The sequence below is a fragment of the Piliocolobus tephrosceles genome, chromosome 1, assembly GCF_002776525.5.
Source record: "Piliocolobus tephrosceles isolate RC106 chromosome 1, ASM277652v3, whole genome shotgun sequence".
In the NCBI taxonomy this organism is placed as follows: domain Eukaryota; kingdom Metazoa; phylum Chordata; class Mammalia; order Primates; family Cercopithecidae; genus Piliocolobus; species Piliocolobus tephrosceles.
The window spans coordinates 156,866,415-156,893,743 of NC_045434.1; the positions used below are offsets into that span (position 1 = coordinate 156,866,415).

At 39.9% G+C, this 27,329-nt stretch overlaps 1 protein-coding gene across 2 annotated transcripts in view; it reads right to left on the reverse strand.

Annotated features, from left to right (window-relative positions):
• DNAJC6 (DnaJ heat shock protein family (Hsp40) member C6) overlaps positions 1–27,329 on the reverse strand; it is a 155,185-nt gene that overhangs the window by 119,256 nt on the left and 8,600 nt on the right. The window contains exon 2 of one of the 2 annotated variants that reach the window (XM_023210166.1): positions 25,391–25,589. The exons of the other annotated variant lie outside the window; for it this stretch is intronic. Coding sequence (XP_023065934.1) covers positions 25,391–25,412 — 22 coding nt within the window. The 5' untranslated portion in view covers positions 25,413–25,589. The remainder of the gene's footprint in view (positions 1–25,390; positions 25,590–27,329) is intronic. 2 annotated transcript variants of the gene reach the window in all.

Consider the following 27,329-nt stretch of genomic DNA (forward strand, 5'->3'; position numbering starts at 1 on the left):
AAAAAAAAAAAAAAAAAAAAAAAAAACCGGCCGGGTGCAGTGGCTCATGCTGGTAATCCCAGCACTTTGGGAGGCCAAGATGGGTGGATCATCTGAGGTCAAGAGTTCGAGACCAAGCTGGCCAACATGGTGACACCCTGTCTCTACTAAAAATACAAATAATTATCCAGGCGTGGTGGCGTGCACCTGTAATCCCGGCTACTCGGGGGGCTGAGGCAGGAGAATTCCTTGAACCTAGGAGGCAGAAGTTGCAGTGAGTTGAGACTGTGCCATTGTACTCCAGCCTGGGCAACAAGAGCGAAACTCCATCTCAAAAAATAAAAAGTAAATAAAAAATAAAAATCTTTGTAAAGAAGTCAGAAAGAAAGGAAGAATGAAGGAAAGGGAATGAAGGAGGGAAAAAAGGGACAATGGTGGGAGTGAGAGAGGAAAGTAGGTACGAAAGAAGAAACGCAAAAACACAGATCTGGGCGCAAAAACACAGATCTGGGTACAAATCCTCACTCCATCATCCACTAGTTGTGTTAGTCAAGTTATCCAAAGCTTTTCTATCAAATTTTTCATATCAAACTTTTCTAATATCGCTTACCTCGTAGAATTGCTTTACGAATGCAAGGTGGTATTTACAGCACCTAACAGAGTATCTGACACTTAATAGGCACTCAGTACATCTCTTACCCTTTCCTCACCTTCTCCTTTTTTTCACACCCAGCAAAACCTGGATTTTTATGGCTCAGCTTTATCCCACTCAAGTATGCAGGGATATAGTCCACATTTTATTCTAAATTCATTTTCATCTCCTTTCCCAGGCAGAACAGGCCAAGTGACTCAAAACTCATTTAATTAGGTCCTTCGGCACCTTTAGCTTTGGAGAAAATGTTAAATAATAGGAATGCTATAGATTCATTATTGACTTTTCCTTGAATATTTTATTATGAAAATTTCAAACATATCAAAAAAGCTGAAAGAATTTCACATGATGAATATCTATACATCTAATGCATAAATTCAATAATTTGGCTAGACACGGTGGTTCACACCTGTAATCCCAGCACTTTGGGAGGCCAAGGTGGGTGAATTACTTGAGGTCAGGAGTTCAAGACCAGCCTGGTCAACATAATGAAACCCCATCTCTAATAAAAATACAAAAATTAGCCAGGTGTGGTGGCATATGCCTGTAATTCCAGCTACTCATGAGGCTGAGGCAAGAGAATTGCTTGAACCCAGGAGGCGGAGGTTGCAGTGAGCCAAGACGGTGCCCTGCACTCCAGCCTGGGTGACGAAGTAAGACTGCAGCTCAAAAAAAGAAAAAAAAATTCAATAATTTGAAACATTTTGCAAGTTTGCTTTATCTAGATATTTGGGATTTTACTCTTTTTGCTGAACTTTTAAAGAATGAATTGAGACATGTTACTTCACCTCTAATTTTTCATGATGCATTTCCTAATAGGGACATTTTCCTACACAACACAAAATGAATAATTCCTTACTGTCATCTAATATCTAATCTATATCTAAGTATCTCCAATTGTCTCTGAAAATGTCTTTGCTAATAGCTGACTTTTTAATAACAGCTAACATTTAGATAGTCATGATGCTTACAACGATACTCTAAGGTGGATATTATTATTATCATCCTATAGTTAAAGAAATTAAATTCAAATGCTAACTGCCCTTCAGCAACATAGGAAAGGTAATAATTTAAAAATAAACAACAATAAAAAATGCTAACTGCATTGCCAAAGATCACATAGATAGAGAGTTTGTGGAAAAGTTATTATTTAAGTTTATTTCAGTGTTTAAGTGTTTTTCAATCTATCAGGCTGACATGTGAACAAATGCATTTAAATTTTTTAAAAATCAATACACTCTAAACCAATAAAGCTTTCAGAAGAAAACATACATAAAGTAATATCATCATGATACTGACACAAACAGAATTCTTAAACAGTACCCAAAAAGTAGGAACCGTGAAGCAAATCAATAAAGTAGATTGCATTAAAGAATTTCGGTTCATCCAAAGACATCACTAAAAAAGTGAAAATATAAACCTCATTCACAGAAGATTTTTGCAATATGTACATTCAAAGGATTCAATATAAATCTATAAGGAAATCTACAGATCAGTACAAAAAAGGCAGACAACCCAACTGAAAATTTGGCAATCTGCCAGGACCTTCATCTTGACTTTCCCAGCCAACAGAACTGTAAGATATAGATGTGTGTTGTTTCAACACACAATGCTCAGATAGACGCAGTGGCTCATGCCAGTAATCCCAGCACTTTGGGAGGCCGAGACGGGTGGATCACTTGAGGTCAGGAGTTCGAGACCAGCCTAGTCAACATGGCGAAACCCCCATCTCTACTAAAACTACAAAAATTAGGTGGGTGTGGCAGTGGGCACCTATAATCCCAGCTACTCAGGAGCCTGAGGCAGGAGATTTGCCTGAACCCGAAAGGTGAGGTCAGAGTGAGCCCAGATCATGCCGCTGCACCTCAGCCTAGGCAACAGAGTGAAACTCTGTCTCAAAAAAAAAAAAAAAAAAAAAAAAAACGACGACGACACAATGTTCTTGTGCCTATGTTTGGTACTGGTGCAATAGCACTTCCCCTCTGCCTTAGTCAGCTCAGGCTGCTGTAACAAAATAGCATAGACTGGATAGCTTAAACAATATATATTTGTATCTTATGGTTCTGGTGGCTGGGAAAGTCAAGATAAAGGTGCTGGTCATAATCAGGCATTTCACAAAAGACTATATACAAATACCCAGTAAACTTATGACTAGGTGCTTAAAACCTCATAGTCATCATGAAAATTCAAATGCAAACCACAGTGACAGATATACTAATTAGAATGGCTGAAATTCAAATGACTGGCCTGATGCAGTGGCTCATACCTGTAATCTCAGCACTTTGGGAGGTAGAGGTGGGCAGATCAGAGGTCAGGAGATCAAGACCAGCCTGGCCAACATGGTGAAACCCCATCTCTACTAAAAATACAAAAAATTAACCGGGCATGGTGGCATGCACCTGTAGTCCCAGCTACTTGGGAGGCTGAGATAGGAGAATTGCTTGCACCTGGGAGGTGGAGGATGCAGTGAGCCGAGATCATGCCACTGCACTCTAGCCTGGGTGACAAAGCAAGAATCCAACTCGGGGGAAAAAAAAAATTTTAAATGACTGACAGTATCAAATGTTGGTAAAGATGTGGAATAACTAGAAATCTCACACCCTGCTGAGATGAGTAAAACTTGGTACACAACCACTTTGTAAAACTGTTTGGCAGTATCTGTTAAAGCTCAATATGCACATACCATGTGACCCAGTAATTTTCAATATATATAATCAACAGAAATATGCATATAACCAACAGAAATATGTTCACATGGGTACCAAAAGACATATGAGAATATTCATAGTAGTACTTTTCATAGCAGACCCAAACTGGAAATGTCTGCCAAAATGAAAAAACTAAATTAGTATATTCACTCAATGGAATACTATATAGGAATGAGAAAGAATGAACTACAACTACCACACAATGGGTCTCACAAACATAAATTTGGGCAAAATAAGTGAGAGCAAAAGATCTTATACTAAATGATTCCATTTATACAAAATTCAAAAACGAACAAAACAAATCTACGTGTAAAACATTGGGTTACTAGTTATTCTTAGTAGAGGTTGGAGAGTTGGCAGGAACTAGAAAGGGGCTTCTGGGTTGCTAGTAACCTCCTGTTACTTGATTTGGATGCTAGTTACACAGTGTATTCACTTTATAAATGCTGTGTGCTTAACTTAAAATTTTGCCTACAAATTCAATGTTCTTTGGGCATACACACACTCACAAATCATTATGTAGGATTCTGAAGCTGATGTTTAGCAGTTCATCTCCTAAGAATTCTGACTAAATATGCCCATTTGTGCAATGTTCTTACTTTCATATGCTGCCAATCTTGCTTTTTCCCAACGTTGCCATTAGTTACAAATTTTTCATGTTAGAGTTAAGCTTCTCTGTATTGCTTTTCTTTCAAACCTTTTAAAACTTTCTTAGGAATTCAGAGAAAACAGCAATAAATTTTAGAACATAAAAACAGAATGAATTAAGCTAAATCCTAAACTGGCAAGCTGAGTTACATCGTGGAGTCCCCTAAGGACTCAGGATTTAATGGCAATGTAGGCAGGTGAAGGCAATACTAAGACCCCCAGATCCCCTTCCTTGGAGCATGCAGATGGGCAGTTGCCATTTCCCAACCCCAACAGAAAACTAAAGATTTGTTCTCTGGAGAGGGTAACAAGAGGTTCAATGGACAAGGGAACACCAGGCAGAGTATAAGGTTGAGTACTGCACTGAAAATAGAATTCAAATAAGCATTTACATTCCCAATGCTAAGACCCCCAGTGTTCTTCCCAGCACTTCATGTAATGGTACCCTTTTAAAAGAAATTAGGCCAGGCATAGTGGCTCATGCCTGCAATCCCAACACTTTGGGAGGCCGAGGCAAGCAGACTGTTGGAGCCCAGGAGTTCAAGACCAACCTGGGAAACATGGTGAAACCCTGTCTCTACAAAAAAATACAAAAATCAGCCAGGTATGGTAGCATGCACCTGTGGTCCCAGCTACTTGGGAAGAGGCAGGAGGATCACTGGAGCCCAGGAGGTCACAGCTGCAGTGAGCCCTGATTGTGCGCCATTGTACTCCATCCTGGGCAACAGGCTAAGACTCTGCCTCAAAAAATAAATAAATAAAAGAGATTAAATGGCAAAGTAAATAGAAGCAGGTATAAATGGGGGAGTGATTGTTCTTCATTCAATCTCTTGAAGCTTAATAAAATGGACCTAGTCTCCAAAGTCTAAAAAGATAAAATAAATGAAAGGAACTATATTGCAATAGGAATAAATAACCACTATTCAAAAGGCACTGAGAAAGGACTTTTAAAAAAGGAGGTAATGAAGTGAGGCCAAAATGAACTACAAAAGCATCTTATTACTCCACTGACTGATGAACTTTTAAGTATCTGTTTTTTAAAATCTTGTATATAAGCTCGTTATCCCCTCAATGTTTTTACATGGCCACTATTTCATTTGTTTGCATTTTTAATGGACTTTCAATCTTTTTAAGATAATTTTCCCACAAATATACCACCATAAATATCTGATTTTCAGGGTATTAGAATATCTGGCAGACAAATACATATGCTACTTCCAATCTACCCTATTCTTTCATCCACTCTTCCTTTCAGTCATTCATTCCTTCACTCAGTCACTGATTAAGGCATTTTCATATGGGCCAGTTTTAAAAGTTTAATAACTTTCAAAATATACACTTTAGGTAAGCATTAACTCTTACCATGTGAGAGTTTCTGCTTTTATCTAGAGAGGCAAAACAGCATAGAAAACGTGGGTTGTGGGATCAAAGAAACCTATATGGGAATCCTGGATACACTATCTATTAGCTGTCTGATTTTAGCAGGTTATTTCACAATTCTGATCCTCAAGGTCTTCATCAATAAAATGAACATGCTTCTCAGGATTAGTGTTAGGTTTAAATGAGCTAATATATGCTAAGCACTTAGCACCATTCTAGTACATGATAAAAGATAAATAAGCAGCACCTTTATTGTTTCTCTAGTGTATTAATAACCTATTTTGTATACTTAAGATTTTAAATTTACGTTCATCACCTCACTAGAGTTACATCAAAACCAACACACTCCTCCCATCTTTTCTGTTGTAGTTTTCTGTGCATGGGCTTTTCAACCCTAAAAAGTGATCTGTAGGTGAACAGAAAACAAACAAATTAAAAAGGATAACTGGCCAGGTGCGGTGGCTCATACCTGTAGTTCCAACACTTCGGGAGGCCGAGGCAGGAGGATTTCTTGAGCCCAGGAGTTCAAGACCAACCTGGGCAACAAAGTGAGACCCTGTCTCTACAAAAAATTTAAAAATTAGCCAGGTGTGGTAGCGCATGCCTGTAGTCCCAGCTACTCGGGAGGCTGAGGTGGGAGGACTGATTGAGCCACAGTGGTGGAGGGTGCAGTGAGTCATGATCACACTACTTTACTTCAGCCTGGGTGACAGAGCAAAACCCTATCTCAAAAAGAAAAAAAAAAGGATAACTACTGTTCTATATAACTTAGAATTCTGCTATTAAAATGGCTAATGCAGAATCCTAATTAACAAAAGTTAGGTTTTGGTTATATGAGAGAAGAATACACACACAGTAAGAGTGGAGTTAATTCAGCACATGTTCATTGGTCTTTCAAGTTGCTGGGGCAGGGAGGTAGAGGGATATGTTATATTATGCCATGAACATATCCTGTACATCAACTTTTGTGGTAGGCAGAGTGCTGGGCCCTGGGTTTGACAAATTATTTCCTCTCAAAAACCTAAAATAAAGTGGGGCATGGTGGCTTATGCCTTTAATCCCAGCACTTTGAGAGGCCAAGGTGGGCAAATCACTCGAGGCCAGAAGTTGAAGATCAGCCTGACCAACATGGTGAAACCCCACCTCTACTAAAAATACAAAAATTAGTGGTGTGGTGGTATATGCCTGTAATTGCAGCTACACAGGAGGCTGAGGCATGAGAATCACTTGAATCCAGGAGGCAGAGGCTACAGTGAACAGAGATCACACCACTGCACTCCAGCCTGGGTGATGGAATGAGACTCTTTCTCAAAAAACGAAACAAAATAAAAAACCCAAAATACTGCTGAAAATGAAAAAAAAAAAAATCATAGTGTGGGGAGAGAAAGCTGTGGGAGATTAGAGAAGGGAAAAATGGTTGGGAACACCTGTTGGGGCCAGGGGGCAAGGATCATTTCCCAGTCACCTTATATGACCATGACTCAGAACAGTGCTTGGCATCATGTGCAATATATATTGTTAGAACCGAGCATCTAGTTCAGGCAACAATTCATAAAAAGTTGCAGGGAATAAACTGTTGGAAAAGGGTCTTTGACAAAGAATAAATTTCAGTTGACCAAAGACTGAATTGGGAGGTGTAATTCTAAGGCAGGCGCAATAAGATAAGGCCAAATAATAAAATCCAAAAAAGAACATGGTCTAAGCAATTGTACACCAGGCATTTTAGGGACCACATAAATCATGTATAGGAGATTTGTGAAAACCTAGGCTGGGAAACCAGATGGTGGTCATATTGAGAACACTCCTACCTCTGTGCAAGGAAAGAAGAGCAATTGCTGTGGTTTATGCAACAAAGTTAGAGCATCAGAGGTTGTAAAGATGAAACTGATGACACTGCAAAGCAGGCGCCAATAAGACTACAAAACCAAAGCAACCTGATAATTACAATTATTATTATAAATTTAAAGGAGCTGGGCAGAAATGCAGAAACCAGATGGAAAACAGCAGAATTATACCCAGTGAGTCGGCCAGGCGTGGTGGCTCACACTTGTAATCCCAGCACTTTGGGAGGCCAAGGTGGGCGGATCACCTGAGGTCAGGAGTTCAAGACCAGCCTGGCCAACATGGTGAAACTCCATCTCTACTGAAAATACAAAATTAGCCAACCATGGTGGTGGGTGCCTGTAATCCCACCTACTTGGGAGGCTGAGGCAGGAGAATCACTTGAACCTGGGAGACAGAGGGTGCAGTGAGCCAAGATCGCACCATGGCACTCCAGCCTGGGCAAAAAGAGTGAAACTCTGTCTCAAAAAAAAAAACAGTGAGTCCAGAACAAAATAATTTGGTTCTCCAAAGTTAGGGGAAAACACTACTGAGGGGTAGTGTGAAGAAGAGGGGCCCAGAGAGCCCCTGAGGCAGCCATCTCTGAATTTGACTCCCCATTGGAAGCCTTGAGGAGACTGAAAAAACACAGAGACCTTCCGCCCTGCAAACCTTCAGAGATCCTGATTCAACAGACGCAGTACTAGAGGAGAGGTGTGAGTATTCCATTAAGGACACTCTGAGGAAAAGGAGAACACATGAAGGGAAGTCTGAAAATAGATTCCTCTGATAAATCCTTACCCTGGGGAGCTGGAGATTCTCTGGGAACACAAGCACACATGAGGAGTTGGCTTTTGCAAGAAACAGAAAGGCAGAGATGGAGAAAGGAGATGCTGAGGAGCTTCAGGCTGGGACAGTCTCATTCTTGTTGAAAGGTGGTAAGGTCCTCTCTGGGAGAAGACCTCACTGTATAGAGCAGTGCTGTCAGAAATGGAAGGGTGACATCACTGAGGTAAAGGAAAGGACTGCCCAGGAGCTATAACATCAGAGGCCTGGCAGCAGTGGAGAGCACTTTTGTGACTTTCTCCAGGCACTGGGAAGATGGCAGGATTGAGATAAAGGGATTCTGCGGTAAAAAGGGGACCCTGTGACCCAGGCTGGGGAGACAGGAAAGAGAAGTCAGGTCAAGGTCATGGAGGTAGGAGGAGGTCAGAAGTATGGAGGCCTGTGGAAATCACAGACCAGGCCACTGAGAGTTGGGAAGCTGAGTTCAAAACTTAACATGTCTGTTAGTAGGAGGAAGGGCAAAAAGTCAATGTATCACTACACACTCATCATAAATGCTAAAAAGAAAAATTGTGACTATACCAGTTGCTGGCAAGGATATGGAGAAACTGGATCACTCATACAATAATGGCTGGAATTTAAAAATGAACGTACCATACAATCCAGCAATCGCACTCTTGGGCATTTATCCCTAAGAAATGAAGACTCACTTTCACACAGGAACTTGTACACAGATGTTCACAGCAGCTCTATTCCTAGTAGCTAAGAATTGGAAACCACCCAAATGTCTTTCAATGGATAAATATTTTAAGAAATTACACTATATCCATTTTAGGGAATACTACTCAGCAGTAAAAAGGAATGCACTGTTGGTACATGTTGTACATCCAACAACTTGGATGCAACTCAGGGAAATTATGCTGAGTGAAAAAAGGCAATCTTGGGGATACCTTCATGGTTTCATTTCTGGAAAAAATCATGAAATAATGTAATTATAAAGATGGAGAACAGACTAAATTTCCAAGGGTTAAGGACTGGGAAATGGAGGTGGCCATAAAGGGGTAACGCAAGAAGAGTGTGTGGTAATATTTGAGCATCTTGATCACCGTGGTCGTTAGTTAAGGTTACATATATTCACATAGTACATAGCATAGAACTACAAACATAAACACAAACACATAAACTAGTGCATGTGTGACTGGTGAAACCTTAAGTTCTATGGATTGTGCAAACGTCAATATCTTGCTTTGATATTGAACTACAGTAGTATAAGATGTGAACATTCAGGGAGGCTAGAGGATGAAGGATGCACAGGATATCATTGAACATTTCTTTGGAATCTCTGACAAATCTATGATTATTTCAAAATAAAAGGTTTTCTTAAGTCAACAAGGCAACAAACCAAGTAATCTCACAAATATTCATTGAATGACTCATGTATGCCAGGTTCCATATCAAACACTGGAGGTATAATTGTGACAAGACACAGTCTCTGACTTCAAGGAGTTCATAATTTGGATAGGGACTCTGACATTGTTCTTCCTTTCAATCTCTTATTAACTAGAGAACACAGCTCATGCATGAGTAAATAGCTCATTCCCTACAAACTGCAGGTGACTTCCTTATATTTTCTTAGGAACACCAGGAAACACATAGAGGAAAGGATTTTGCACCAATAGTGCAGCAGATAAAGTCCATCCCAGTTATGTACACCTGGCATCTGTTGTTTTAAACCACCCACCAACCATCCCTCCTCCTTCTAGTGACATGGTAATATCTTGAATTTTCCTCTGAAAAGGGCCTAATTCCAGCCTCAACTACCTTCATCCAATGAAAGTCTGGTCCTAATCCCCTCCCCTAACCCAGAGGAGGAAAACAAGACTGGCAATCAGTGTATTAGTCTCTTAGCTTTAAGGGGCAAGGGGAGAGCTTTAAAAGTTTTCACATGTACTAAATAGAGCCTTTTATTTAAAAGTCTGAAATACTGAAATTGTTTCTGCATCTCAACAAACTCTGTAGATAAAGCATTATACTACTACGGGAATTCTAACAGTCAGACAAAGCTTTTTTTTTTTCCCCCAAACTTGAAAAAAATTTTTCTAAAATGCTGAAAAAAGGGAATGGTGCCAGGTGTGATGGCTCATGCTTGTAATCCCAGCACTTTGCGGGGCCAACACAGGAGAATCACTTGAGCCCAAGAGTTCACTTGAGCCTGGGCAAAAGTGAGACTTTGTCTCTAAAAAAAAATGAAGAAATTAGCCAGGCATGGTGGCATGCACCTGTGGTCCCAGCTTCACAGGTGGCTGAAGCAGAAGGACAGCTTGAGCCCAGAAGGTCAAGGTTGTAGTGAGCCACGTTCATGCTACTGCACTCCAGCCTTGGCAATTGGGCCAGACTCTGTCTCAAAATAAATAAATAAGTAAAATAAAAATTTTAAAAGGGGCTGGACGCAGTGGCTCACGCCTGTGGTCCCAGCACTTTGGGAGGCCAAGGTGGGTGGATCATGAGGTCAGGAGATCGAGACCATCCTGGCTAACATAGTGAAACCCTGTTTCTACTAAAAATATAAAAAATTAGCCAGGCGTGGTGGCAGGCACCTGTAGTACCAGCTACTCGGGAGGCTGAGGTAGGAGAATGATGTGAACCCAGGAGGCGGAGCTTGCAGTGAGCAGAGACTGCGCCACTGCACTCCAGCCTGGGCGACAGAGCGCAACTCCACCTCAAAAAAAAGAAAAGAAAAATTAAAAGAAATGGAAAAAGAGAAACGAAGTAATTAGGGTACAACTACTTAGGTGCATCAACTTTATAACCATTACGCTAAGTGAAGGCAGCCAGACCACACACTATAACTCCATTCACATGAAATGTCCAGAATAGGCAAATCCACAGGGACAAATAGATTAGTGGTTGCCAGGGGCTAGGCGGAGGAGGAAAAGGGGAGCGACTATTAATGGGTTCCATGAAAGCGTTATGGAATTAGATAGTAGTGATGACTGTACAACCTTATGAATATACTAAAAACCACTGAGTTGTACCCTTCTAAAAGGTGAATTTTATGGTATGTGAATTATATCTCAGTTTTAAAAAGGAAAAAGTACACTGAGATTTCATTTAAAATTTGAAACTTGAGCCAGGTACAGTGGCTAAGGCTTGTAATCCCATCACTTTGGGAGGCCAAGGTGGACAGATCACTTGAGGTCAGGAGTTCGAGACCAGCCCGGCCAACATAGTGAAACTCCATCTCTACTAAAAATACAAAAATTAGCCAGTGTAGTGGTGAGCACCGGTAGTACCACCTACCCAGGAGGCTGAGACACAAGAATCGCTTGAACCCAGGAGGCAGAGGTTGCAGTGAACCAAGATTACACCACTGCACTCCAGCCTGGGTGACAGAGCATGACCCTGTCTAAAAAATAAAATACAATTTGAAACTTGAAACTTAATTTTTTTTAGCCATGTAATTTTCCCTTGAGAGGAAATCTACCTAATATGAAAAAACATCTCCACAGAACTCTAACACTCACTCAGAAAAGCCCAATCTGAAAATCTCTCTAATAAAACCCACTTCTCCCATGTTTACAAATGAAAAAAATTAGACCAAAAAATGAAATGACTGCCTCAAAGTGAGTCAGTGACTGGACTGTAAGGAGGAAAATTTCTGGGCTCCAAACTTCCAGGCCAATGGATTTCTTCATTTCACCTAATTGCCTCATTACTTTAAAAATCAAAATAACCCTCCTGTCCATGGAAGTAAGCAAGAAAGTTTGAAAGAGAAAGAGAGGAAGGAATGGAGGGAGGAGTCCATTTGTATCTTTCCACTACATCGTTTGTTTACCCAGGAATATGAATTATCCTCCTAAACCCCTCCAAAAGCCCTCTCCTTTTAACACTGGTTCCCAGATTTTCCCATTTATCTCACAGCAGCAGGAGTCACAGCTGGGTTCAATCTCTGCACTCCACCATCACCGGCCCTCCCCCAAAGTTGTAAAAATGTTATTCTAAATTTAAACTACACAGCACCAAACTAAAAATGGCTTTAAAAGAGGATCAAACATACCTTGTGCTGGGCTCTTGTTAGATTTCACAGGCACGAATTTCCCTTTTTTCTCAGCATATGTAGTCAAATGATTCTTAGGTGATGAAACAAGCATCTCTAGGTTTGCAGGAGATAAAAGTGTCTGTTTTTAAACTGCCATGGGGAAGGGGATGGAGGAGGGCAGAAAGAGTAGGGAGTGAAGTGCTGATTTGCAGGATGCACCTGGGATTCTGAGAATGTCGCCCAGCTCCAATGTTAGCGCATGCTAGATTCTTCCTCACCCCTTTCCTGATCAACAAGTTAGGAAACGTCAGATGAACTAGGAGTCAGAAGGCCTGAGTACCAGTCCTGGTTATGAGACGTTCCCCCAATCCCCAGGTAATTTTTCCTTCCCAACCTTCAATTCCCTTGTCCATAACATGAAGAGGCTGAACATGATCAGAGGTTCTCAAGCTCTCTCTTTGGCACTTTTTTGTTAATCTATCAGTAGAAAGCTCATTTTGCTTATTAAAGTATAACAGACATACTGAAACGTGAACAAACCATGTGCTGAGCTCCAGGAATTTTCACACACTGGTTTAAAAACCAGCAGCCAGATTAAGTAACAGACTATTTCTGGCATCCCAAAGCCCTCTTACTTAGTACATTTTCAAGTACTAGAGTTGGAGTGGGGGAACATATCTGAAAAGACTGAAAAATAAGTGAGTGTGTTTGTCTGATTTTAAAAGAAAATTTGGAGAAATGTAAAAAACATTTCCACAATTCCACCAATCACTTTGTTGCCTTTCAGAGCTATGTCACACGAATTGACCTATTTCATTTCCCTGATCATTTCCTAGAATTGCCATAATATTGATTTGAAAAAGGAGACCTGAGCACATAAGTGATCAAAAACATATGAGATGAATGAGTAAATGAACGGAGCTTGAATTTGAGAGGCTGAACACACTGGCAGTGACATGAAGCACATGAGAATGACAGCACTAAATGCAGCACGCAACCTGGGAAAGAGGCTGAAAAACCTACCTACTCAGCCACGGTAAAGGGTTTAGACTGTTACCAAGTAGCCGCCTTTTTCTAAGAGAAAGAATTACTTTTTTAAAAAAAAAACTTTTTACTTCTTTTCTGTTTCCTCCTTTTCCCTTTTTCCCTACTTCCTACTTAGCTCTTTAGAAATGCAATGATAACCTTTACCTTCCCTTCACCAGACACTCCCTATAGGGCAAGCTTATCTGTGTGCTCACTTAGAAGCTCCAGAGCCAGACGTCTCTTCGACCAGGAGACTGCCTCAAGAGATAACAAATCATAACCTAAAGAATGCCCATGACGAAATTCACTCCCACTTAGAGAGCATCTCAAGACTCTGGCCACCTTACAACCTAGTTCTGCCTGCGAAGGCACCAGCTCAACCCCACCTGGTAGATAAAGCGCCAAAGCAAGTCACTGAGATCCCCAGTGGCTCACTCCCTCCCCTGCATGCCGTTCATATCTAGTCCCCCTTCGAAAACCCTTGCTTTTTTGCCCCAAAAGTAAAGCAATACCCTTAAAGGCAGAAGCCTGTACTTCTCCCCACCTCAACTAAGCTTTGGAATAAAAGTTACAAGATCAAGTTTTCTAAACTTTTTGAAGCTCAATCGTTCAAATTATTTTGTACATTTTAGGATCATGTTGAATTGGGAGGTAAGAGTTGACAATTAAAAATCATAAAATCACAAAAGTATTAAACATTTGAATGGAGAACCAGACTCAGAAAAATTATAAAGTCTTTTAGTACACATGTTCTCTGGAACAAAGCAACATATATTTGTAAGAATTTCAGAGTACATATGAAAAAAGGTACTGACAAGCTTTTAATAAGCAAGAAAGAGTAACTAAAAGTGAATATATATCCTTTATTAAATTTATATGTTTAAAATGACATTGTTACCTTGGTTTTTGGCCTGCAATTTTTATTTTTTAACATAGTCCATTTAAAAAACACACACACACACACAGACATGTTTAACTTCCAGCTTTAATAGAGTAGGTTGTAGCAGACTGGTTCTGATGTGGGAAATTAGAAAAGCCAGATAAAATTTTTAAACATCTATGTGAAGCAATAGGAAAGCTACTAATCAGCCAGGATTTGAGGAGCCAGATCTTGGAGAGAGGGGAGGCTCACTGAGGTGAGCCTGACTTTCTGCAAGCCCATTTTCCCATTTAGGGTATTTGCCAGTTCTTAGCATGGGGTAAGAAGCTGAACAGCCAGGCGAGGGGCAGCTGTTAAGACACAGAGAAGCCTGCAGAATTTTAGACAGTTTCCAGGGCTACAGAGAGAAAAAGTGCAGTTTAGGACTGAAAAGGCACATCCTAGAGTAACTCACAGCCTGCCAGGAGTTTTCTCCTTCAGATATTCCTGACTCAGCTGCCCAGAGCAGAGGCTGAGAAGCCAAAAAGAAAGCAAATGAAAAGCACAATGAACATTTTGCTGAGTAGAGTTTTCAGCAAGTTCACAGTATTAGGGAGACAAAAATTAGAGTTTAGGGTCTGTCAAGGGGAAAGGGTGGTGAGAAACATCTCAAGACTCTCAATCAGTTCCCCTAGGGGCCTGGGATTAGGAGAACCAGAAGTAGACTAAACCTTAAAAGTCTGCAAAACAGACTTAATTGGACTGAGTGCCTGATTGGATTGAAGTGATCTCTGTTCTACTTCTGACAAAGAATAGGACAAATACTCTCAACAGGTAGATGACATCATCCAGAGCATCTTCATACACAAAACTGGACATACAATAAAAAATTGCCAGGCATACGAAGAAAGACAACCAAGAAGAAAAAAAGAAGAGATAAAAAGACTCACAAGTGGCCCACACATTGAAGTTACTGAGCAAAGTTTTTGAAGACGACTGTGATGTATGTATTTGAGAAAACAGATGACAAGGTGAATAATCTACTTTGGCAAAGAATCTAATAGAGGCTGGGCGTGGTGGCTCATGCCTATAATCCCAGCACTTTGGTAGGCCAAGGTGAGCGGATCACTTCAGGTCAGGAGTTCAAGACCAGCCTGGCCAACATGGCAAAACCCTGTCTCTACTGAAAACACAAAAATTAGCCAGGCATGGTGGTACATGCCTGTAATCCCAGCTACTCAGAAGGCTGAGGATCGCTTGAACCCAGGAAGTGAAAGTTGCAGTGAGCCGGGATCGCATTCCAGCCTGGGCAAGAGAGCGAGACTCTGTCTCAAAAAAAAATAATAATAATAATTCTAATAGTAACTCTAGAACTGAAAAATATAAAACAAAATTAAGAAATTAATGGTTCTGTAACAACAAGTTAGACACAGCAGAGAGAGCCAGTAAGCTCTAAGATTGGCCAATAAAAAAATAACAAAACTTTCTGAAAAAGAAAGAAAAGGGCTAAGTATACAGAAAATGAAGGAATATATGGGACAGGGTAAAAAGTTCTAACATAAAGGTACCTGGAGTCCCAGAAAGAGAGGAACAAAACACTGTTTGGAGAGATAATTACAGAGAATTATGATAATTACAAAAAACCTCAAGCCGCACAGATTCAAGGACTGAAAACCCCAAGCAGGATAAATACAAGGAAAACCACACTTGGGACAAGTGTTGAAAACCAAATCAATTGAGGAAAGTCTTAACAGCAGCCAAAGAAAAAAGATGCAACACCAAATAACAACAGAAGACTGACTGACAGCTTACTTATCCAAGAAAGGATGAAAACCAGAAGACAACGGGATAACATGTTTTAAAGTGCTGGGGGAACATCTGCTTCCCCAGAATTCTATACACCTTGTAAAATTAACCTTCAAAAGTAAAGACAAAATCAACTCATTTCCAGATCATAAAAACTGAGAATATTTGTTTCTAGCATATATGCACTATAAGAAATCCTACAAGGAGTTTTTTTCATGCAAAAGGAAAAGATCCCAGAGGGAATACACAAAAAATCAGAAAGAAATGAAAAGCAATGAATAGGGTAAACATGTGGGTAAATTTAAATGAATATTCCATAAAACAATCATTTTAGTGTCCTATGGGGCTTTAATAAATGTATAATTAAAACAAAATACAATAACAACACAAAAGGCAGAAAGTGAGGTGAGGGAGGCGATAGGGTAAATGGAGTTAAAGTCTTCTAAGAGCATAACATTGTCTGAAACATGATTAAGTATAAGTAGCACTGGAGTAATCACTTGCACATGTGCGCAGGCACACACACACATACACACACAAAAAGTAAAATGAAAACAAATGTGAAATGAATATGTGAGAAAGTTAAAAATAATGCTTGATTAATCCAAAAGACAGTGGTATATAAAACAGATGGGACACAAATAAGAAACAAGGAGTAACACAGTAGCTATAGCACTTAACATATCAGTAATTATATTAAGTGGTTTAAATATTCAAACTAAAGACCATATTGTCAGACTAGATTTTTAAAAATTCACTTATGGCTGCTTATAAAAGATATAGATTACATATCTGGGCATAGAAGAAAGTAAAGTATAGGCTGGGCATGGTAACTCACACCTGTAATCCCAGCACTTTGGGAGGCCAAGGTGAGCGGATTACCTGAGGTCAGCAGTTCGAGACCAGCCTGGCCAACATGGCAAAACCCCGTCTCTACTAAAAATACAAAAATTAGCTGGTTGTGGTGGCACACACCTGTAGTCCCAGCTACTTGGGAGGCTGAGGCAGGACAATCGCTTGAACCCAGGAGGCAGAGGATGCAGTGAGCCAAGATCATACCACTGCACTCCAGCCTGGGTGACAGAGTGAGACTCCTTCTCAAAAAAATATATAATAATAAAAAAAAGAAAAAGTATACAAATTGGAAAAGATCTACCATGTGTCTATTAACCCAGTTGGTATAGCTACATTAATATCAAAAAGATAGATTATAAGGGAGTATTGCTCAAGATAAGGAAAGACATTTCATAATGAAGACATAACAACTATAACTGTATATAGTATGCACCTAATAACAGAGCCACAGAATTAAGTAAAGCAAAAATTGGCAAATATAAAAGGAAAAATAGGCAAATCTAAAATTATAATGGAAGAGTTTGCCCTCTCTTGGGAACCAACAGAATGAGAAAAAAATCAGTGAGGACATAGAAGATTCGCACCTCAAGATTAACAAACTGAAATAATTAACATATGTAGAACACAGAACCAAACTATCTTAGTATGCACATTCTTTTAAGTACAACATATAAATATAAAAATTGATCATACGAAGGGTCACAAAGCAAGTCTAAAACATTTCCAAGTCATCCAAAAGATATTCTCTGACTACAGTCAGAGCAAGCTAGAAATCAATGGCAAAAAGAGAACTAGAAACTCCCCAACTGTTTAAAAATTAAAAAGCATGTTGTTACATTACCTTACGGGTCAAAAAAATCAAAAAGAAAAGTATAAAATATTTTAAACTAAATAATGCATATGACATAACAATACTTGCAGGTGGACACAAAAGCTATGCTTAAAGGCTGTTAAACATATAGCTTAAAGGGTTTGTTTTTTCATTGAGACAGAGTCTTGCTGTGTCACCCAGGCTGGAGTACAGTGGCATGATCTCAGCTCACTGCAACCTCCGCCTCCCAGGTTCAAGTAATTCTCCTGTCTCAGCCTCCCAAGTAGCTGGGATTACAGGCACACACCACCATGCCCAACTAATTCTTGTAATTTTTCAGTACGGACAGGGTTTCACCACACTGGCCAAGCTGGTCTCGAACTCCTGACCTTGTGATCCACCTGCTTTGGACTCTCAAAGTGCTGGGATTACAGGCATGAGCCACCATGCCTGGCCAGCTTAAAGGATATTAACGTGTAGCCTTAAATGAAAACGGTTTTAAAAAGAAAAGCTGAAAATCAAAGATACAAACTTCCATCTCAAAAAACAAAAAAAGAAGTCAAAAGTTATAGCCAAAGAGTGTAAGAGGAAATAATAAAGACAAAAGCAGGAACTCATGAGATGAAAAATAAATGTATAATACAAAAAATTAACCAAGTAAAAGATTACAGAGACTACTCAAATTTATAAGACCTTGACAATATTGCATCAAAATAAGTGAGAATTACCAGGACGATAAATAGAAATGCCCCATCAGAAATAAAAAACAGAGACAAGAGCACACCACCTAAAAACTTTTTAAAGATCATAAGAGAATATAAAGAAAACCTTATGTGAAAATTCAGATGAAATGGACAAATTCCTAAAAAAACACAATTTATTAAAACACACACACAAAATAGGAAATCTGAACAGCATACACTATTAAAACAACTGAAGCCAGGCAGAGTGGCTCATGCCTGTAAGCCCAACACTTTGGGAGGCCAAGGCGGACAGGAGTTCAAGATCAGCCTGGGCAACATAGTGAGACCTCATCTTTACAAAAGTAAAAAAAAACAAACAAACAAACATATTTTAAAACCTTCCAAGAACAAAATTTCCAGGCCCAAATGGCTTCACCAGTGAATTTTTCCAGACATTTAAAGAATAACTCTGATCTCACAAAAATCTTCCAGGGAATAGAGAAATAGGAAATACTGCCTAATTCATTTTACAAGGCCAACATATCTTTGATGCCAAAACGTGGCAAGGGCACCACAACAAAAGGAAATCACAGGTTAATCTCTCTCATGGACAAAGATAATCCTCAACAAAATATTAGCAAGTTAAATCCAGCAATATATAAAAAGGTATCGCAACCAAGTTGTTTGTTCCAAAAATGCAAAGTTGGTTTAACATTCAAGAATCACTGAAATTCACCATACTGACAGAATAAAATAATCATATGATCCACATAATACAGAAAAATATTTGTTAAAACTCAGAACTGATTCATGATAAAAACTTGGCACAGTAGGAATAGAAGGTAACTTCCTTAATCTAATTTTTTAAGTGTCCATATAAATCCCACATCAAATGTTGTACTTAATGGTGAAAATGTGATAGCTTTTCCCCTAAGATCAGTAACAAGATAAGAATACTCACCATCACTGCTTCTATTCAACATTATAAGAGAGATCCTAGCTAGTACAATGAGACAAAGGGGAAAAAGTATATGGATTGGAAAGAAGAAATAAAACTGTCATTACTTACAGAAAAATAAACAGTATACACAGTAAGCCCCCTAAAATCTAAAAACTATTGAAATTAATAAGTGAATTTAGCAAGGTCACTGAAATAAGGTCAATATATAAAATCAACGATATTTCTTTTTTTTTTTTTTTTTTTTTGAGATGGAGTCTTGCTCTGTTGCCCAGGCTGGAGTATGCAGTGGTGTGATCTTGGCTCACTGCAATCTCCGCCTCCTGGTTCAAGCCATCCTCCCACCCAGCCTCCTGAGTAGCTAGGAATACAGGCACACACCACCACACCCAGCTAAGTTTTTTTGTACTTTTAGTAGAGACAGGGTTTCACCATCTTGCCCAGGCTGGTCTCCAACTCCTGACCTCAAGTGTTCCGCCTGCCTCCACCTCCGACAGTGCTAGGATTACAGGCATGAGCCACCACACCTGGCCTAATCAACTCTATTTCTACATCCCAGGAATAAACAATTAGAAAATGAAATTCTAAAGTGCCACAGAGAGTCAAATACCATATGATCTCACTTGTATGTGGAATCTAAAAAAGCCAAACTTAACAGAATTAGAGAATCAAAAGGTGGTTACCAGATGCTGGGAGGTGGGGGCATGGGCAGGGAAAGGGGCAATGCTGATCAGTAGGCAGACAGAAGAGTAAGTTTTGGTGTCCTATTGCACAGCACTATGACTAGAGTTAATAATAATGTGTTGTATATTTCAAAATTACTAAAAGAGGATTTTAAATGTTCTTATCACAAAGAAATGATAAATATTTGAGGTGATAAATATGCTAATCAGCCTGATTTGATCATTCCAAAATATAGATCTCTGTATCAAAACATCACATTGTACCCCATAAATATATAGTTACTGTCAAGTCAAAAATAAAAATGAAAAAATAATAATTTTTTTAAGTTGATAAAGAAAAAAAAAGGTCAAAACTTGAGACTGGTGGTGCCGTCAACAGTTATGCTAGGAAGATTGTCCTGCTGAGAGAATATAAATAAAACGTTTTTAAAAAATTTGCCAGGTGAGGTGGCTCACACCTGTAATCCCAGCACTTTGGGATGCCAAAGGTGGCAGATCACTTGAGGTCAGGAGTTGGTGACCAGCCTGGCCAACATGGTGAAACCCTGTTTCTACTAAAAATACAAACATTAGCTGGGTGTGGTGGTGTGCACCTGTAATCCCAGCTACTAGGGAGGCTGAGGCAGGAGAATTGCTTAAACCTGGAAGGTGGACGTTGCAGTGAGCCAAGATCACCACTGCACTCCTGCCTGAGTGACAGAGCAAGACTCCATCTCAATAATAATAATAATAAAATAAAAAATAAAAATGTTAGTGGAAGTAACAATAGCATAAAAATAATCAATGACCAGTGACATCACTTTTAGAAGATTTATAACCCTTTTAACCCAGTATATCTGCCCTTTAAAGAGGGTAGTTTACGCTCAGCTCAATCTCTTTGTTGCAGACTGCTCTAATCTTTATTAAAGAAGCCATAAATACCTTATTGAACCTATAGTCTCCAAAAGTTTTAATGTTGGTTCAAATTATTTTAAAATGTTCAGAGGTAAAAATCAAATCATTTTGTAAACTCTGAGTAACACAAATACATATAAATATAAAAATATTTTGTATTTTCTTGTTTAGTATCTCAAAATGAAATTTAAAGGTGAAATAACCAACCTAACACAAAATTAAACTATACATATGTATATATACATCTATGTTTCAACAGTAATGTAAAAGACAAGCGAAATAAGTTATTTACAATAAAGCAACATGTATTTCAATATGCAAATGCTCAGACAAGACTATATTGGAAAACATAATTAAGTAGGTAGCTACTTGCATCTGTATATAGATTTTATGATTCAGGTGTGTTATATTGGTGTCTAAAACACAAGTGGCATTGCTTTGGGTAAGTGATTTCCTGAACAAAATTCAGTATAATCTTCCTTAGATTTACACAGCATTTTTAATCCTGGAAGTTTCAGTGTATAGTGAAACCAATTTATGATCTAAGCCCAAAAAAGTATAGAAGGTTTTCACCCACATCTTCGGCAAAACGTTTGAAAATTGCACAGGACATGAGCTAATTCATCATTGAATGGAACAATCCAGAACACTGGAAGGCACTATCATTTCTAGTTTCTGCCAATGAATGCTACTAGTGCCCCTCAATCATATGATCATCAAATAACACACCTGCAGATTTCCAGTGTGTTCCCCAAAAAGCAATACCACACCCATTCATTACCACTGGCATAGACCAGTCTCTAATCCCAGCTTAACCACATGCTATCCCTGAAGCTCTGAGAAGTCACTTGGTCATTTACAGATCACCCCAGCTAAAGTATCATTTCACCAACTCACCCAGTTACAAGCAACAGTGACAAAAATCCTTGAATTTGAGTTTTCTCTAAAAGTATCAAAGTAGTCACGATGTTTAAGAAAAATCACCTCTTAAAAATGTATTTATACATATTTTGAATTACAGATTGGAGGATGAACACCACACTATTTTTTAATATTTAGATCCTAAAAATCTGAATCTGACTCTGCTCAAACCCAATTAGATTTTGTAATAACTTCCAGTGAAAAGCTCTCAGGAACCATTGGCACAGACAACTTTTTTTTTTTTTTTTTTTGATACAGGGTCTCACTCTGTCGCCCAGGCTAGAGTGCAGTCTTGCTATCTCAGCTCACTGCAACCTCTGCCTCCCAGGTTCAAGCAAGTCTCTTGCCTCAGCCTGCTGAATAGCTGGGATTACAGGCACCTGCCACCACACGTGGCTCATTTTTGTATTTTTAGTAGAGACGGGGTTTCACCATGTTGGCCAGGCTGGTCTTGAACTCCTGACCTCAAGTGATCCGCCACCTCAGCCTCCCAAAGTGCTGGGATTACAGGCGTGAGCCACTGCGCCCAGCCATGACAACTTTTAAATCCTACTATTAAAATGTTATGTGTAACTTTGTTTGCTATGTTTGCCATTTTTAAATAAAATCTAGAAAAATAACAGAAAAATTGGAATGAGAACTATTTTCTTTGACCTCTTATAGACCAAAAAAAAAATTTCACCCAAATTTTCAGTCTTCATTCTTATTATTTTGTACCTCCGCCTCTAAGACCTTGCTGCATAACATACTCAAAGAACTTAGTAAAAAGAAAATTTGGAGCTGAATTTGAAGAGTTAAAATATCTGTTTTCCAAATAAAAACAACCTAAAACATTAGTCAAAAGCCATCATTTATTCTAGAGTTCACATCTCCCTTTTTATATAGGTAAGTTAATTCTAAAAATGTTGAGAATTTTATTAAAAACTGTAATTTTACAGAGTACAGGGCTACTTATTTTCAAGTACTTGCCTACCATATGAATGGTTTTGGAGATTAAAAAAAGACCTGGTTTTGAATCATGGCTCTGCCATTAACCAGCTATGTATCCCTGTACAAAATTCTTAATCCATTTCTTCAAAATAAAATACCACCTACCTTGCAGTGTTGTGACAATATGTAAAGCACCTCCCAGAGAGCTTTTCACATAACAGTTGTTCATTAAATAGGAGCTATAGTTGTTATTATTATAATTAGCTGTCATGTTTGCCAATATCTACTTATTAACTCACTCAACTATTTTCTTTTCAGTTGCCTTATACTTAATTTCTTTTTCCTGGCTTGCAAAACATTTTGAGATATGCTGGATCAATGTTACACAATGTTTTTTGTATTAAAAACCTCATTGAATTGTCCTAAGATGAACTAAAAAGATAGAAAGGGCAGGCAGGCAGTTCTTAAGCCACAAGTCAACATTTACTGAACCACTCATGTGATGGTAACTCTCCATTTTAGAGATAAAGAAACTGAGACCCAAAGAAATACAGTCCTGTCCTAGGTCACAAATGAATTATAACTGAACAAGCCAGAGCCTACCAATCTTGACTCCAAACCCGAGGCTCTTCCCAGTACAAAGTAAAATAAAAATTTTAAATACTGGTCAGACACGGTGGCTCACGCCTGTAATTCCAGCACTTTGGGAAGCCGAGGCAGATGGATCACCTGAGGTCTGGAGTTCGAGACCAGACTGGCCAACATGATGAAACCCCATCTCTGCTAAAAATACAAAAATTAACCGGGCATGGTGGCATGCGCCTGTAATCCCAGCTACTTGGGAGGCTGAGGCAGGAGAATCGCTTGTACCTGGGAGGCAGAGATTGCAGTGAGCGGAGATCGCACCATTGCACTCCCACCTGGGCAACAGGGCATGACTCAGTCTCAAAAAAAAATTCTAAATACCAATTCTCCTTTAAAAAAAAGTCCAGGGATCTGAGCTAAAAACACACTGATACACTGAGAAACCAGGAGTGTTTCCATTTCAAACAATGTTGAATATTAACCTTAACCTGAGCCTGCAATTCAGGCAGCTTTAATTTTTTTTCTGAATCATGTCCATGGCCTAGCATGACTTGGCAAATAAGCAATTTTTTTTTCTCTCCAGAAACCCTTTCTCCAACCACTGAAAACAACACAGGAAAAACCAACATTCTTCCTAGAGTTAATTTTAAAATACTTTGATTTCACACACAGGTAATACCTACTCGTAAATGCTGGCTTAGAAACAGGAGTGAACAGGTCCTCTTTCCGCTTACTAGGCCCATGCATAGCTGTTTTCTTCCCCACTAAGGCTGCTTCATTAAAATGTAAACGTCAAAACCACATAGATCAATACGTGGATGTGAATGATCCAGAGCCTATGAGATGTTAATACAAACACCACTACCTGGCCCTTTTGAAAGCCTCAGTTATGGAAAGTGGGATTGTTTAAGAGCCTTCATTACAGTTTCATAGATTAAAATACCATTCTCTCCATTAGCATTAGGTTGTGAGTGGGCTTTTTTTTTCCTTCTTTTTCTAACGTTGAATATGTATACATCATTGCCCACCACCAGGAGGGGATTCCTATAACAAGCCAGAGAGGGTGGCAGACTCCCGAGGACTGGAGAAGGCCAAGACCGGCGGCGCTGCGCGCAGAGAGCTTTGGGGCCTCCGTTGTTGCACGGCTCACCCAAAGAACTTAGCTCGGGTGCCAGGAGGGTCGCTGCGCGAAACCTGCTCGCGGGGCTGCGTGCCAGCCCCCACCTGTGCACCCAAGCCCCCAAGCCCAAGGGGAAAGCGCCGGGGCCTCCTTCAAACCCAGCGCACTCGAAGCGCAGTCTGCTGCGCAGCAGCTCGCCCGGAAACCGGATGAAAATAAAGGGGGGCCGGCGAACCCTAAAATTAGCGTTCCGGAAGCAGCGGCCCGGCACCGCCGCGCGGAGACAGCGTCCTCCGCCCCGGCGACCGCGCGAGCGCTCTACCCCGGGCGCGCGGCCCCTCTGCGCCCTTCTTGGGCACGCGGGCCAGGAGCACCACCAGCGCAATAGGAAGGAAGGGCTCCCCCCGGAAACGGGATCGGGGAACACGTGTAGCCTCCGGAGACCTAAGGGTCCATCGCTCCTCCCCCAAATGCGGCAGAACATTTAAGGAGCCTCCGAATTTAAAACCCCAGAATCCTCCAGAATGCTTGTTGTTGAACTTAAAATTTGGTTGGCTCATTTTTCAGTGAGCCCTTTCCTTTTTTTTTTTTTTTTTATTTAAATCGGTTTCTCTCTTCCCCCATCCCCCCACCAACAGAATTAGAGTGTTGGGAGGTGAGGGGGAGGTAAGGAGTGGAGGCTGATGGAGTGGGGGTAGTTTACATCCCAACATTTCTCTGCAAGACAAACAGTTCTGAAGGTCAGCGACGGCTCCCCATGGAGCGCTCCTAAAAAGATTAATGTTCATTAAAGGATTCTCCGTCAGCGTTTACCTTGAGAACCCAAACTGTTTTAAGTCCCAAGTATTTCAGATATTCCTATTCTAATAATGCATTGAAAACCTGTATATTCATTATTGACTATTGTGAACACCCCCAAAATAAAATTATCAAAAATCTGGGAGCTAGTCTAAGGAAATCTGTGAAAGCTGTGTTACTCAGCCAAGATTAAATGAAGAATGCAAAAATAGAGTTATATTTAGTACTACAAGAATGGAAAGCTGAATGACACAATATTTGGAAACTAGAAGCTAGTCATTTTTTAAAGTCATCATATTTATTATATAACTAGAATGTTAATATAGGCACGGTAATTTTAAACTAGTCATTAATACAAACTAAATATGTCTGTGGAGTGACATCGCATCCCTAGGATCTTTTAGCCTTTAGTCCTCTCTTAGCCATCCTTCTGCAGTCCGCCCCTTACCTTTATTTTCAGAATCTTTCATTCTCTGCTTCCTCCCTCTGCTGCAAAAGAGCAGGAAAGTCCGTCTGATTCTGCAACCCTGACTTTTGATTTGTCATTCACAGTCAGCGGTCTCGGGGGCGAAGTCTCTCAACGGAGGAGCACTCGGGCTATGGTAATTGCATGCAAGTCGGTGTGCGGGGTTATAATTTTGCTTATACTGGAGCGGAAAGGATGGGGATGAAGGCAGACGTAAACACAAATTCCAAAACATGGCATGGAACCGGATCTGGAGCCGAGGCTTGCCTTTCCTTCCCTCAGCATAGGGAACTAACTGTTTAGCGCCTCCTCATCTCTGAAGGGGATGTCTGTGTCATGCACCAGGTTTATTTTCAGATGGTAAATCAGCTTTGGAGGAGGATTAAGAGCCCTGTACTTTCATTCATTCATTCAACATTCATTTTACCTCTCTGTGGACCAGGCTGTATGCTAAGTACTGGGGATACAACAATGCACAGGACCAGCCCTCGGTCCTCAAGCTGCTCACAGGCGTTACAGTACAGAGGCATACAGTGCAATATAATGGCCTGTGTCTGCTGCATGGACACAGGTTATTGAACCCATTTCACTCAGGCCTAAGTTGATACTCAAGGAGGCTTTAGTGACTGGTTGTAAGCCATTGAGTGGCAGACTAGGAATAGGTAAGAGGATGCCAAACCATAAGACCCCTCTGTTGGAGAGTAAGGAGGATTCAAGTAAATCTTTCAGTCATTCAGTTCACTTACTCTAAATCATTCCACAGCTCAGATTCATTCATTCATTCCTTCAATCATTTATTCAACACGTGGTTATTTGTGCCAAGCACTATTCCACCTGTTAGGGTTTCAGGTCCCTGCTTTCTTGGCTATTGCACCCTGGTGGAAGGATTCAGACAGGTAATGTAGACATATAATAAATGGCAATAAATGTTGTGAAGAAAAATGAAACATGGTAATGAGGTAACAGGGGTGCCATTTTAGGTAGGGTGGCCAAGGGAGGTGCCATTTTACTTGTTTTATGGACAATGGGTAAGAGTCATCACAGTCTCTTCCAAACGGCTTCACTCAGAAACTGTTTTTTAAGTTCTGAACCCTCCCAATCTCCTCTGCTTCATGCATACTCACTGATGGATGGTGTTTATTCCCCATGATACAGATTAGTAAACTGGTATCCAGAAAGACTGACTCAAATACATAACCTAACCAAATTGGAAGAGCAACAGAAAGGAATACATCCTCCTGTTACTCTCATCCTCAGAAATTACTGAGTTAAATGCAATATTGACATTAAAAATTTGCTGGACTAGGCATTAAAAGAGTTGAAGACCTATCTCTACCATCTCTACCTTTTATTAACTGTGTAGGGCAAGTGACAGAACCTCTCTGGCATGAGTTTTCTCATCTGTAAAGTGGGAATAATCATAGCTGTCCTATATATGTACTGGGTTGTTCATATCATTAAAAGGGAGAACAGAATTTTGTAAACAAAACACTAAATAAATGTAGGGTATAATTACCAACTGCTTGGGAACATTTAAGAGGACTAATTGTCAGTGTTCACCTGTTCATTACTGCAACCCAAGAGTCAAATATAGCTATAATGTGAGAGTTTTCATGGCTATTAGGGGGCCTTGCGTTGACTTCTCATTGCCACAACTGGAAGACTCCCTGAAAGCTTTGGGAACTTTAAGTATTTGTTTTTGGTTCCCATCTTTCCATGGCAATGGATAATATCTTTCTGCTGTCTTTGACAACTTAAGACCAATAAGGAAAATCTGCCTTCATTACAACTCCTTACTAGCCACCAAATGAGACATTGGCTAAACCACATCAGAGAAACTGGCATCTTTATCTCCAAGGACCAAGTCCAGGATAGCCAAAATGTGCCCAAGAGGAGCACTTTGGGGGACTGAGAAGGTGAG